Here is a 14,936-nt window from a genome sequence, read left to right as displayed (position 1 = left end):
ATCCATTTTGTTGAAATATCTCAACAGAGTTGATTTTATTAATAGCTAAATCGCTTGTTTTCTTGGGTGCTTTCTCATGCTCACAAAGCCCTAGTTTGACAGAGAAGGTGGCTTTGACAGCTTCTCGCAAAGGTAACTTTTTCTGCCTCCTAAGGGCAATTTATTTTAATTTAAAAATTACTTTAGGGGCACCTGGGTGGCTCAGTTGGTTAAGTGTCTGACTTCGGCTTAGGTCATGATCTCACCGTTAGTGAGTTTGAGCCCCGCGTCAGGCTCTGTGCTGACAGAGCCAACTTGGGATTCCCTCTCTCTCCCTCTGCCTGTCTCCTTTCTCTTTCTCTCTCTCTCTCAAAATAAATAAACTTTAAAAAATAAAAATTACTTTAAATCTTGAGATGAAAATATGTTAATTCTTGAACCTAATGATGTGACATTCTCCTCAAATTCACAAAAGCTAACCTGATCATGTGCCATTCAAAGTATAGTTACAACAGCTGTGGCAGAGAGTTCCAGAGTTGCTCAACAAGGTTGAGATTAGTTTGTGCCAGCCTCATTATGGGCAGGTGGACCAGCATGGCGGGCAGCTCTGAGGACTCTGGCCGGTGGGTGGCTCTTACCAGCTTTAGCATGTGACTGCCATCTCTGGGTGTGTGACAGCTGTGTTGGCTGGGGGACAGCAAACAGCTTTTGAAAGAGGAGGAAGGAAGGAAGGAGGGAAGATAAAATGGTTGGATGGATGGATGTGAAGTGGCATATGTCACTCTGCTTACATCTCATCAGCCAAAAGCTGGTCATCTGGCCACACCTGGCTGCCATAAAGCAGCTAGGTGTCCTCTCTTGCTGGGCAGCCATTTGTCCAGTGGGCACAGGGAGGCTTGTGTTACTGAAACAAAGGAGGGAGCAGTGGATCTGGAGGACATCAGCAGCCTGTGGCCGTCGTGCAGGCACTGCACACTCACCTGTCCGAGGCCAGACTCGCAGACTGCGTGTGTCTCCTGCCCACCTCCCACTGCTTTACCTGCATTCCTCCTCATCTTCTGGGCAGCAGGTCGCGCACGTTCTTCCTCCATGGTGTGCATTTACTTCTTTTTCCCACCCGCCACAACCCTGCTGTGTTTTGGCTGCTCTCCCTGTCCCTGTCTGTCTTAGCCCTGCCCACCCCAGTCCATCCCTTTCGCAGCTTCCCGAATGACCCCTGAGCAGAGCAAGCCAGAGCGCGTGCCTCTCTGCTTTGATGGCTCCACAGCCCTCAGGCCCAGGTCCAGATGGCCCCCAGCGACTTCCAGGGCCTGTGGTGATCTGGCCTGGTTTCTTCTCTCCAGCTTCTTTCCCCCGCTGCCCAGCAAAACTAACTCTCAAACAACTTGTCACACCCAGAAGCCACTTCCACCTCTCGGCACAAGCTCCCTCATTTCCCTGCAGCCCGGAGCCTTCTCTGTCCTCCTGGTTTAGGCGTCTCCTTGTGTTGGGGCTCTTCCTGAGCGTGCCCACAGTGTATGCTCTCTGCCAACTCACCAGGGGCAGGCACACTGGCTGTTCCCGCATAGGACTTTGTCCACAGTGGTGTCAGCAAGTGCTTTTTGGATGACTGGCAGTGCTGGCATATTGCAATTGGGCAAAGAACCAGCAGAATGTAGTGGCTGCCTGCCTTTTTGCCGAGTTCCGTCTCTGAACCTTTGCACTCACACCCCAGGAGCCAATTCTGAGCAGTTAGCTCAAGCTCTGCACCTCAGCTGTCTGTCTCTGGCAGAACAGTCTAGATGCCACCTCCTCCATGAAGCTCTCCTTGTCTTCTGCACCCCTGCCAGAGGGTAGGACCTGTTTTGCCTTGGTTTACATTTTGCTTATGCCCTTATGTTATTATAACTTGTGTTACGATATTCCCCCAACTAGTGGATTATATGCTGCTTCAAGATGAGCTGAGCTTGCTTTATCACCTTGTTACCTGCCACGTCTTATACAAAGGCACCCCATAAACGTTGAGTTGAATTGTCTCAGCCCCATAAAAACTGTTAAAGATTGATCTTTAGAAATAGATATTCCTTCAGATGTCAATAAAATGCAGCAGCCTCGTGAGGGAATCATTAGGTACTGAATTATGGGTCAGAGCAGCAAGAGTTTATTGACTGCTTCTACTGTGGCCCTGTCCCAGCAGCGTGAGATGCCACAGTAAGCAAAGCAGACCTGTCCTCACCCTCCGGGAGCTTAGGGCCCCTCCTCACCGCAGCATGGCGTGGCCGAGCTGTTTAGCTCACCATGTGGCAGGGGCTGATCACCCGCTGTGGGTTGCCACGAGCAGTGTGTTGTTCATCTAATGCAGGCTGGCCTCCCGGAGGCACTCCCCGGCCGGTGTACAGCACATTCAGTCATAGCCGCTGGTGGTGCTAACTGCTGTGCCTCAGCTCCTGCCTGGAGAATGGTTAAAAGGGGTGGGGGGCGGGGGCTGGGTGGTTCAGTCAGTTGCGTGTCTGACTTTTGATTTCAGCTCAGGTTGTGATCTCATGGGTTCATGGGTTCAACTCCCCAGTCAGGCTCCATGTTGAGCATGGAGCCTGCTTCGGATTCTTTCTCACTGCCCCTCCCCCACTTGCTCTCTGTATCTTTCCCAAAACTAATAAGAATAAACTTAAAAAAAATGGAGGGGGGTGCGGGGGTGAAGCAGTAGTCAGTTGGAGAAACTCTTCATTTGATTTAAATGAATTTGTTTAGGCTTATTATTTATTAATTGATTTATTTCCATAGTTTAATGGAAATTCTAGGCGGCACTGTGTTGAAATACAAATTATCACTACAGAGAACTCAGCAGGTAGGCATTAAATATTAGATGGTAGAACAAACAAGAATTTGCTGAGGCTGTAGAATAAAATTTAAATGCCATGTTTTTAAACAGCATACAATGTTTACCTCTGTGGCTTTATTGTTGGCTTTTTAATTTTTTAAAAAAGAGCCAAAGAAATCGTTTGCTGACTTTTAAATAAACGTCTTCAAACAAGGGATCCAAATCAATGTAACTATCTGCTGATTTCTGTTTGCTTGTTTTCTGTATAAAATTCCACAGGCTCTTGCAGGGCGAGGGTCTCAGCCTATTGCCCAAGCCACCAGTTTATACGAGTTCATTATGAACTATCGCCAGAGCCTCCATGTTAACGACCACAGGTTGCAATGGTTCTCTGGCTACAACTGTATTGAGCCCACCAGGAATGTGGGGTTTGGGGAATGCGGGCCAGCTCTAGGACCATGGTCAGGAGGCCAGAGCACATCCGTGGGCATGCATGGCCACACACCCATGTCACCAGGCCCAACGCCCCATCGTTCCATGACTTCCTCCTTTTACAATCTAGATATGTAGTAGGACTTGCTTTCTGCTTCATCATTTCACCTGAATTTGTGGACTTAGAAGACTGGCCCATTTGTGTTCTCTGCAGGAACTGTAGACAGAATCCCTTGGAGACCTCTCCTGAGTGCCTTCATCCCTGGGTGAGGCAGCCAGAGAATCATTCAGTGACATAATCCTGTTGTGTCTAGCAAAAATGGGCAAATAAAAGAAGGGCTGTTATTTTCAAGTCCGCTCCCTTAAAATGTGGCCATGTGGGGTCTCAACGTCCCTTCTTTTCACGATGGTCTTGTGCCTCTGAAATGTCATTGCATTTTTTTGTTTCTTGTTTGTTTCGCACTTTGTTCAGGACTTGGTCTAACCAAGTTTATCAGCTTACAGCCACGTTGTCTTACTTACCAATAAGGTGGCAACCCTGTGAAGTGAGCTGTGCCTGTATCATCTCAGAAAGAGTGCATGTTCATTCTGTTTCTCTTTTAAGGAGCCCAACGATTGTACCAGCTCTTTGGAATATTCTATGATACTACATCATGAGTGACAGTAAATGTGATAGTCAGTTTTACAGTGTGCAAGTGGCAGACTCAACTTTCACTGTCCTGAAACGTTACCAGCAGTTGAAACCAATTGGCTCTGGAGCCCAAGGGATTGTTTGGTAAGTATGGTCTGTTTCAATAGCGTGGACTGAGTTATTGTCATAATAAAAACCCAAGAAAACTAAATTGTCAGAACTTAGAAACGCTGATGGTAAAAAAAAAACCCAAACCCTCTTTTCTTTGCAATAGGTTTTTGAACTAAATCGAATCAAGCTCTTGTTCTAGTTATATGTAGTCATATTGTAGGATACAGACCTCAATTCTTAGAATACTGCATAAATTTACATAGGTTGTGATTTTTCTTTTCCCTTTGTTTCTTTTTTCTTTTCTTTTCTTTTTTTTTTCCCATTCCCCCTGTCATTAGATTCTAGAGTAATAGGTATAACAGTGAGTTATAACAGATATTTGGAGTTTTATTCATTTCTTCATCCTGGCCACCCCTCCCTCCTCCCCCTTTTATCCCCAATCACTCCTATTCATTTCTAGGCGCCGTCACTGCAGTGCCTTACCCTTCATTGGCAGGATGAGGCCAGTCAGTGTCATTATCACCCCATGGATTAACCAGGAAGGGCTGCTGTGTGAGGGGTTGGGCTGGCCGTCTCTTCCTTGGTGTCTCACTTCAGCCATGTGTCCAGCCCGTCAGAACCGTTGGTCTGACCCTGAACCTTAGTCTCTTGCATGGTAAGACAGTCAGCTGCCGCGACATCACCGGCCAGCTAAAGGTAAAGTCTTTCACGTGTTTTCTAGACTACAGTTATCAGCACTTCCCAAACTTTTTAACCCGTAGTTTTCTGGGCAAGACTTTTTTTTTCTTTCTTTTTTATTTTTTTTCTTTCTTTTTTTGGGTCAATAAAAACAAAGTTGTCTTTGCATCTAAAAGAAACTGTGATGGAGCTAAATATCCACTGTTTACAACTTGTAGGCAGAGGGGATTCAAGATAAATGAGGACTCTGCCAGATGTTCTGGCAGGGGGCTTAATGTGCTCATTAGAGATTTTGAGTCTAGAATCAGTGGTTTGTAATTAACTGATTCTCCATTCAGGAGACCTGAGATCCTGGAAGTCAGTTGTTTCCTTCAGCCTGTGGGTGGTTGGAGCCCTGGAAGCAAAGAGGAGATGACTGTTCAGAGCTTCACAGAAAAACTAACGTAGGAGAAGGGGCTCTTTGGGAGGAATGCTCAGCCTGGGTCTAAAATAAGGGTGATCTTAATTTCCAGACAACACACTGTATTGGTATTTAAATCCATTGTGCCAAAAAAAAAAAAGTTTTAAAGTCAATGGATGGTTCAGATGAGGACACTTTGATAAGTATAAAAAGTTCTAGACAATAAAACATTGATTTATAATCCATCTCTTATTTGGATTTGCATAGTAATTTGATCTAGGTAATTTGGCAAGGCTGGTATTAACAACGTTTAATGTAATAACCACATTGAGAGGCTGACTCCCAGTGTGGTTCATAAGTAATTGTAAGTAAAGTTCATGAGTAAAAAATGTTCATAAGTAATTGCAAAACAGAAGGTTTTGTAAATGGGAGGCAGTTAAAATTAATGACTTCATGACAGCATGGTAAATAACAGTAAAACCACATGCTACTTTATAAAATACCATTTTTCAAAGGTTGGTTTTGACTTCTAGGTTGTATACGCTACTTTTTATCCTTAATTTTTATAGACATGTTTAATAATGAAATTATTCATCATGGATGTGTATTTTTTATTTAAAAAGTTTTAGTTTTGAAACAGATGTTCCTAACATGCCATTATAAGCTAAACCTCATCTGAGAAAAGCAGTGTCAAAATTATAGGATGGAAAGTTCTGAATTAAAAAAAAAAAAATTTGTTGGGGCACCTGGGTGGCTCAGTTGGTTAAGTGTCCGACTTTGGCTCAGGTCAGATCTCATGGTTCATGGGTTCGAGCCCCACATCAGGCTCTGTGCTGACAGCTCAGAGCCTGGAGCCTGTTTCAGATTCTGTGTCTTCCTCTCTCTCTGCCCCTCCCCAACTCATGCTCTGTCTCTTTCTGTCTCAAAAGTAAATAAACTATAAAAAAAATTTAAAAAAATTTTGTTAAACTCAGAGTCCAGAAATAAACCCGTACATTTATGGCCAGTTGATTTTGGAAAGTGCGCCACGGTCGTCCAATGGGGAAAGAACAGTCTCTTCAACAGATAGTGCTGGGGCAAGTGGATATCCACATGCAAAAGCCATGTCCATGTGTTGGACCCTTGCTTTACATCGTGTAAAAGGTTAACTCAAAATGGATCATTGACCTAAATGTAAGCACTAGAAGCATAACACTCTTAGAAGAAACCTGGGGGAAGCTTAATGACTTTGGATTCTTAGAAATGACACCAAAAGCATGAACAACAAAAGAACAAATTGGACTCCATCAAAATTAAAAACTTTGGTGTATCAAAGGACACTGTCAAGAGAGTGAAGAAACCACCTACAAAATGGGGAAATGTTTGCAAATCATATATCTGGTAAGCGTCTAGTATCCAGAATGTATAAACTTACAACTTTAAGAAGACAGCCCAATTAAAATAAAAAAACAGGTAAAGGACTTATATAGACATTTCCCCAGAGAGGATATAAAAATAGGTAATAAGCACATGCAAAGATGTTCAGCATTAGTGATTTGGGAAATGAAAATCAAAACCACAATGAGATACTACTTCATACCCACTAGGATGGCCGTGATCAACCCAACAGAAAAGAACAAATGTTGACAAGGGTATGAAGAAGGTGGGAGCCTCGTGCGATGCTGGTGAGAATGTAAGATGGTGCGGCCACTTGTGGAAAACAGTTTGACGGATCCTCAACACAGAATTACCACGTGACCCAGGAACTACGCCTAGGTATATACCCCAAAGATTAAAAACCAATGTTCCAACAAAGACTTGTACACAGACTTGTAGCAGCAATATTTGCAGTAGCCAGAAGGTAGAGACAGCCCAAATGTCCTTCAGGAGATGATGAATAGATGCACAAATTGTGTTCTGTGCACAAACGGGGTCTGATTCATAAGAGGAACAAAGCCCTGACACATGCTACGAGGACGATCCTCAAAAGCACGCCAAATGAAAGAAGCCAGATTTTTGTGAGATATCCAGAGTAGGTGGGTCCATGGGGGCGGATGTAGACTGGTGGTTAGCAGAGGCAAGAGGGAAGGGGGATGGGACAGTGCTTGCTGGGTATGGGCTTTCCTCTGTATCTTTTGGAATGATGTGTCCACACAACATGGTGAATGGACCAAACCCCACCAAATTGTTCACTTTCACATGGTTAATTTTGTGTGTATGTGAATCTCACCACAAACATATTCTTTAAAAAAAGAAAAGCAAACTGGGGCGGCGGGGGGGAGCTTGGGTGGCTCAGACTTGATCTCAGAGTTGTGAGTTTAAGCCCCACGTTGGGTGTGGAGCCTAGTTTAAAAAAAAGAAAAGCAAACTGGAAGGTGCCTTACAGCAAGGCTGTTTTGTCATTTTGTCATTTGGATATTTAACTCCTGATACTAAAGTATCGTATGTAATGATATTTTTACACTATGTTGTGTATAAAATATGTTCCCATTTCCCTGTAGTAGCTTGACTTATATATTGACAGAATCTTAATAGAAAGTCACTTAAATCTTCATGTTTTCCTTTACGTGATTTCATGACAATTTTGTTAATACTTGTGAGGGCAGCTTTTATCCCCCATGTAGAAAGGTAGGCAGAAAGTAGTATTCAGGGGGTAAAACCCTGATGCCATTTTAAATTTCCTCCCTTGCAAATTCCCATTCCCATTAGCCTGAGTTTTGATTGTAAGGCAAGATCAAAGGCTGGGTTTTTGTTGTTTTCTGCTCAAGAAAGAAGTCATTACTTGGAATTAATTAAGCGTAATTAATTAAAACTTAATGGGCCCATGCACAGCTAACATTTTATCTCACGATTTTCGAGGTCACTCTTTCACTTACCTTTCTAACCCAGCCAGTTACTTGTTACCAAAGCAACGCCTGTGGGGCTGACTTCACGCGACATGTGGAGAAGGGGTTAGTTACTTGATTCGGATGACTGAGGTCTTCTGGTAGAGATGTTTGTACAGCTGTGAAAATCCTTGGGCTTCTGGGATGTTTCATCCATTGGCCTTCAGATGGAGTGCCATCCTGGGAGCTGGGCCCACATGGTTGGAGACCTGCCTTCTGTCATCACGTTGTTGCCTCTTTCCCAGAGCCCGTGTGGCCTTACCGTCGGCCAGCCAGGCAGGTGGCTACTCCTCACCTCCCTGCTGGGCTTGAGGCTCCAGGGTCCCCTTGAGCCGCAGCAGTGGTGATCCTCAAAATGAGAGAGTACTTCCCTGTGATGCTCCACCCCCGCACCCCCTCCCGTCTTCTGAGGGTTTTTTCCTGGATCTGTTTTGCACAGCATCTTGGATATTGGCATTCTGCTTTGAGGGCCTCAGAAGAAAAGTGTTCAGGACATGGTGCAAGGAGAGGATCTTTCACCTTGTTTCGTTGCATGACTAGAACAAGAAACTTCTAATGGTGCCAGTCAGACCCCTTTCTTCCCCCCAAACAGAAGGGCCTGAGTATCCCCCCACCATCAAGCCCTGACTTCTAGGTAACTGGTTCTCTGCAGCAGTTCTTTCCCTGCAAGCACGACCATGACTTTTGTCCCTGCTGCATGTCCTGGTTGGATTGTCCTCAGAAGCCCATCAGTCTTTAAGACACTGTCGCTGGTCTTTCAAGACTAATCTCGTCTGTGAAATGTCCCCAGCTAATCTCAACTCACATTTAGAATAGAGCCTCCTCTCTGATTGAACCAAATGCTTGATTGATGTGCACATGTGCACGTGTGCTTGCATGCATGTACACACACATACACACATACACACACACACCCCAGAACTAGAAGACAATAGATTTGTGTTTTAAACCAAATTTGTGGTAACTTGTTACTACAGCAATAGGAAACTAACGAGAGGGGAGGGGATATGTTTTCTTACATTTTTGAAAAGAAAATATAGTAGCAATAGTGCATGGTTTATAAAACTTGTTAATTGTCGGGGCGCCTGGGTGGCTTAGTCGGTTAAGCGTCCGACTTTCGCTTAGGTCATGATCTCGCAGTTCGTGGGTTCGAGCCCCGCGTCGGGCTCTGTGCTGACTGCCAGCTCGGAGCCTGGAGCCTGTTTCGGAGTCTGTGACTCCCTCTCTCTCTGACCCTCCCCTGCTCACGCTGTCTCTCTCTCTCTCTCCTAGAAATAAATAAAACATTTAAAAAATTAAAAAAAAAAAAAAACTTGTTAATTGTCTTTTTAAACTAGAGCTTTATAAAAACCTAGGGACTGGGGTGCAGGGAAACCAAAGAGCAGGTACTGATATGGGATTAAGTGGAAGAATGAGGACCAGGACCAGAGTAAAATATTCTGACTCTTAATTCTGAATCATTTTTTCAATTGCCTCTTACTTGTTTCTATATTTTTGTTCATTAAAAATGTTAGTGAAACTGAGCCTGGGTGGCTCAGTTCGTTAAGCATCCGACTCTTGATTTCAGCTCAGGTCATGACCTCATGGTTTGTGAGACTGAGCCCCATCTTGGGCTCCAGTGTCAGCATGGAGCCTGCTTGGGATTCTCTCTCTGTCTCTCTCTCTCTGCCCCTGCCCTGTTCTCTCTCTCTCTCAAAATAAATAAGCATTTTTAAAAATGTTAGTGAAATAAATTAGGAAGTAAGTTTAAAATGTTTATTGCTTTGAATTCTTCATAAATATCAACTACATTATTTAGTAAAATTAAGTAATTGCAAGATTTTGTTGAAGCTGTAGTGGGGGGAAAGTGTGTACATTTCTTTCATATCTGTTCAGTTTTTCTGTCTCCTTCTAAAATCTCAAGCTGTTCATTCAAAATAGTGAGAATTATCTGTTTTATGGAACAGTTGCATGAAGTGTTTAACTTAAAAAAAAGTTTAATGTTAGGTCTGGCAGACCCTAGAAGTCACAGCTACAACCGAACATGAAAGGGTTAGTCTAGCTCTTACTCCTTTTTCTCTCTCTAGTTCTGTTCACCCATGAACGTCAGCCTGTTCTTACGCTGTTTTATTTTTTTCTCCATTTCTATAAGTAAATAAGCATATAATGTCTGTAACAAAATTTTGGCGGTACAGAAGGTTTATAGTGTAAAGCACAAGAAGGCTGTAATGTGGGAGAACTGAGCTCCAAGTCCGGCTCTGAGCCACACACCAGCAGTTCTTTGTGACCTTGGGCAGATCCTTGGGTCTTTGTAGGTCTTCACAGCCTCACCTCTAAAGTGAGCAGTTTCAGAGCTTCTGGATTAGAATGATCGATCAGATACCCAACAAAGAGAGCAGCAGGAGGACACTGACCGTAGTCAGTGGGATGAGAGCTTTTAACAAGTTTCTGAAATGTAAGAAGCAATTGGAAACTTGATGCAGATAAACAGAGCAGGGGAAGTGAGAATAAGTAGCTGAGACATTTGCAGCAAGGAAGAGAACCTATCTAGAGTAAAACCCCAAAGAAGCTGTGGGTGTAGAGATGACAGAGACAGAAAACGAAGATGAAACGAGTGCCCGGAAATAGGGGTGTTAATTAAAAGCATGTCTGTGAAACAGTTATGCTGGTTGGCTCTCAACATCCCCCCGCCACCCCCATGCTCAGCATTTGCACCTAGAGAGCAAGTAGGTGAGTGAAGAATTAGTAGGCTAGGATCCAGGGACGGACAGAAGACTAGTAGGGGAAGCCCAAAATTTGGGGCTCTTTCCCCTGAGGACATTTGAAAATTCTAGAATGTGTAACTGAGAGATTGAGTTATACTTTGTATTGCCTTGGGTGACCAGAAGACAGGGATTGTAGCCTGGAGCCCTGTAAGGGGCCGGGTGAACTTTTCACCTTGAGCTGGGACCAAAAAAGGATTGCACCCCAGAAGTTAAGAATGAGCCAGAAAGAAACACCCTTGCAGGCCCTGCCACTCAGCCCCAAATCATCTCATTTGCTGAACTTGAACTGAAGTGAACCCAGATTGCTAGTGCCCTCCACCAGGTGCACAGCAGAAGTGAATTTAAATTCTGGATATCAAACTATTTCTAGATAGCAAGCAGTTTTGCAAGTGCAAAGTCCCACACACCATCACAAATAACTAGTCACACAGAAGAGTAGACAGCATGCATATGACCCAGCACAAACAACAGAGAAAAGAAACGGATCCACAGGGGATGTTAATGTTATTGGATCCAAACTTTTAAATAGCTATGATGTTGTGTTCAGGATGGTAAAAGACAAGATGAAAAATTTTAGAAAAATAAAGACATAAAAAAAAGCTTAATCGAAACTCTAGAACTGTAAGATATAGAAATTGAATTATGAAGTTAATGGATGGTTTAATGGCATATTAGATATAACTACAGAGAGATTTATCAATCTGAAAGGTGAGTCAGGAAAAAAAATTCAGAATGAATCCTGGAGAGACAAAATGGTAAAAAAAAAAAAATTCAGGAGGCATGATGTATTCATTTTCTCTTGCTGCGTAACAAGTTACCACAGATTTGGTGTTTTAAAGCAACACACATGCACAATTTCATACTTCTCGTAGGCCAGAAACCTGCATGGGCTTGCCTGGGTTCTTGCCCAGCATCCCATGAGGCTGAAATCAAGATGTTGGCTGGGCTGCACTCTTATCTGGAGGCTCTAGGAAAGAATGTGCTTCTGAGCACATTCACAGGACCCAGTGGCTTCCAGCTGTAGGTCTGAGGTCCCCTTCCCTTGCTGTCAGTCAAAGGCCACTGTGCTCCGAGAGGCTCCTGCATTCCTTCTCATGTGCCCCCCCACCTCCCACCTTCAAGGCAGCCGTGGCAAGTCTAATCTTTCTCAGGGTAAAAATCGCTCAGTCTTTCCCCTCTTCCCAGCAGCCAGAACAAACTCTGCTTCTAAAGGGCTGTTGTGGTGCACCTGGCTTAGAGAGTTAAGCGTCTGACTTCAGCTCAGGTCATGATCTCGTGGTTTGTGAGTTTGAGCCCCGCGTCCGGCTCTGCACTGACAGCTTGGAGCCTGGAGCCTCCTTCGCATTCTGTGTCTCCCTCTGTCTCTGTCCCTCCTCTGCTCATGCTGTGTCTCTGTCTCTCTCAAGAATAAATAGACATTTAAAAATAATAAAGGGCTGTTGTGATTGTATTAGCTCCCATCTCTTGTTTGTTAATGAATATGCTTAGCCCTATTTATAGAATACAAGGTCAGTATACATAAAAACCAAATGCCTAAAAATTGGCTTTGAAAATGGCTTGGCATTCCCACTCTTAGCTAACTACTTGTCAGAAATGCGTGCATAAGGGACCTAGATAATATTTATGACTGTGTTTCTTACAATTGCTAGCAAACAGAAAACAACCAAATTATCCAGCAACATGGCATGTAGTCATGCAAAGGAATGACACAGAATGACACAGAATGAATTATAGCTACATACAACAACAGGTGTCTCCCAAATGTAATATTGAGTGAAAGAAGTCAGACAGAAGCAGTTCTAAAAACCAGGCAAAACTAAGCCACGAGAGGTTGGGGCCATGGGGAGGGGGGAGCTTGAATATGCACGTTTAGCCAGTAAAAGCAAGGAGGTGATGATCATAAAAGTCAGAAGTAGTTATCTTTGGGGACAGGAGGGATAGTGATTAGTAAGGGGAGGCTTTGGGGATACTGACAAAACATGACTCTTTGTGATAAAGCATTGAACTGAGGAACAGGAAGAGAAGGAAAGGGATGAATATCAGACAGGCATAGTCTCACCAATACTCAATGTTGGAAATCTGTGGAGTTTCAAGAGAAAATTTGTTTTGAGACAGAAGACAAACTATCAGTCAAGAATGAGGACAGAATAAGATCATTTATCTTCTGTGGACTCTTTTGAGGCAATTCCTTGAGGATGTGTTCCACCAAGAAAGAGAATGCAGGAACGTGTATGCCCAGAAGCATGGAGGCCAGGGAAGAGAAGCCCCAGGACGGTGGCTGCACAGCAGGCCTTGAAAGAAACTCCAGGAAAACATATCTTCAAAAAGAATGGACTAGACTCTAAGCAATAGTTCATGTGAGTGAGAAGGTGGGAAGCGCTGGGGATAGACTTTAGAAAGGGGTATTTTTCTTCTCTTAAAAAGAAAAAATGCTAGGGCACCTGAGTGGCTCAGTCAGTTAAGCATCCAACTTGGGCTCAGGTCATGATCTCACAGTTTGTAGGTTCGAGCCCCACATCAGCTGTCCGTGTTGACAGCTCAGAGCCTGGAGCCTGCTTCAGATTCTGTGTCTCCCTCTCTCTCTGCCCCTCCCCTGCTCTCTCTCTTTTTCTCTCTCTCTGAAAAATAAATATTTAAAAAAAGAAAAAATGCTTATTAGAAACTTATGGTGGAACAGCTAGGTAAAGTCGTGGTCTAAAGTGTCAAACAGCTTTAAAAGGACAGGATATTTGAACAATTGATGGGATATAAGAAAAGAAAATCCATCTGACTTTGATGCCAGAAACAGTCTCATTCCCTTGTGAGTGACAAGAAGGGTCATGTGACCCTTAGAAAACGAACTGTAATCCAAGCTCTGCAATTAGCAATGTTTGCATGTGCATGCATACTCTCTGCGTCTTGGTTTTCAACTTTTAGACACATCCGAAAAAAACACAGAAGACATAGTTGTAGGGACGGAATAGATATGTTCTCTAGCTTGACCATTTGAGACAGAAGTTTGGAGGAAGGGAAAGAGAGTAGATCCCTGGAGGCAAAAGGGGTGGAATGTGATGGTCTCATCTTACATACTGGTAGTCCAGAAGTTCCCTTGAAGGTTGATGGATCAAGAAATTGAGGCACGTTGTTTAAAGTCACAAAGGTAACCAAGGGAAAAGTTCAACATGACATGAGAGCAAAAAGCTGGGAGAGTTGGGGCTTTCAAGTAAGAGGCTAAATCTTCAGCTTGGGGGAGTAGACAGACAATATCTGAAGTTGATACATGAGGAAATAGTGATAAAAAGATATTCATCTGGAGTTGAGAAGTGACCGTAAGAATTAAAACCAGGAAAAATTGAAGGCAGTTGCTCCTGCAGTTGGAACTACTAGTGGGGAAAGTAGGTGTCTGCTCAGAGGCTCAGAATTCTTCCATTTGGTTCATTTGGGACAAAAACTTTTGAGGTCAAGAAAGGTGTATCTGTCTTCAAGTTCTTAAGACTGAAAAATATATGTAGTTACAAATGCACATGTATGTATGTTAATTACCTATTGCACAGTAGATTTATCTTCAACATTTTATAATTCATATGAGTGGTGCATTTACATATGGGCATGTGGGTTTACATATGTGCATACATGTCCACATACTGTGAACTGAATTAAAGAGAAACAATTACAAAGCCACGTGAAGTTTCTAATCATTAACATGTGCTACCATGAACAGCCTTCAATTTAAAGCTGATTCAATTAAGTTAAGGCTTTTGGCAAAAAAAAACATTAATAGGAGTGTATAAGTGGAAATGATGTTACAAACTGAATAGAATAAATAGAAACAAAATTTAAACAGTGCTTCAGTTCTGAGGTGGTCTTTGGCAGCTTTTAACCTCTAACGAGTAGCCAAAAAGTAATAATAACACCAGTAGTGCTATTAGCACTAATTTGTACAAAATGTGCAATCAGGCTACTCAACTCTCCCTATCTATTTTCTGGAGGAAAAGGAACTATAAATTTCAACTGGGAACTTGAGATGCCAGAAACAAGCCTCTGCAGGATTTTATTCTTACTATAATAGTACAAGGAGTTATTTCTAGTAGAATTTTATATATAGTAATTGCTTACGTTAGCGGTTTTGTGTCTTGGGGATTTAACCATGAGCTGAGATCTTGGCTTCTGTTTTCTCTTTAGATTCTTTTGTCTGGGAAAAACACAATCAAAACTTACATTTATTATATTCTTCTCATGAGCTCAACCATTTCTTCCACTGTGATACTCCAGAATATACTTCTATTTTATTCTGTGATAACCAGTGACCTCCCTCCCC

General features: G+C 43.1%; 1 protein-coding gene across 5 annotated transcripts in view; it reads left to right on the top strand.

The window, feature by feature from the left end:
* The window catches only part of MAPK9 (mitogen-activated protein kinase 9), a 60,262-nt gene that overhangs the window by 13,241 nt on the left and 32,085 nt on the right, over positions 1 to 14,936 (top strand). For all 5 annotated transcript variants that reach the window (XM_039252828.1, XM_039252829.1, XM_039252831.1 and 2 more), the window contains exon 2: positions 3,816 to 3,986. In XM_039252828.1, the coding sequence (XP_039108759.1) occupies positions 3,865 to 3,986 (122 nt within the window). In that variant the 5' untranslated portion in view covers positions 3,816 to 3,864. The remainder of the gene's footprint in view (positions 1 to 3,815; positions 3,987 to 14,936) is intronic.

This window comes from Hyaena hyaena, unplaced genomic scaffold, assembly GCF_003009895.1.
Source record: "Hyaena hyaena isolate Hyena2069 unplaced genomic scaffold, ASM300989v1 scaffold_428, whole genome shotgun sequence".
NCBI lineage: Eukaryota > Metazoa > Chordata > Mammalia > Carnivora > Hyaenidae > Hyaena > Hyaena hyaena.
The sequence above is the reverse complement of the archived record's forward strand: the minus strand, read 5'-3'. Positions and strand labels throughout refer to the sequence as shown.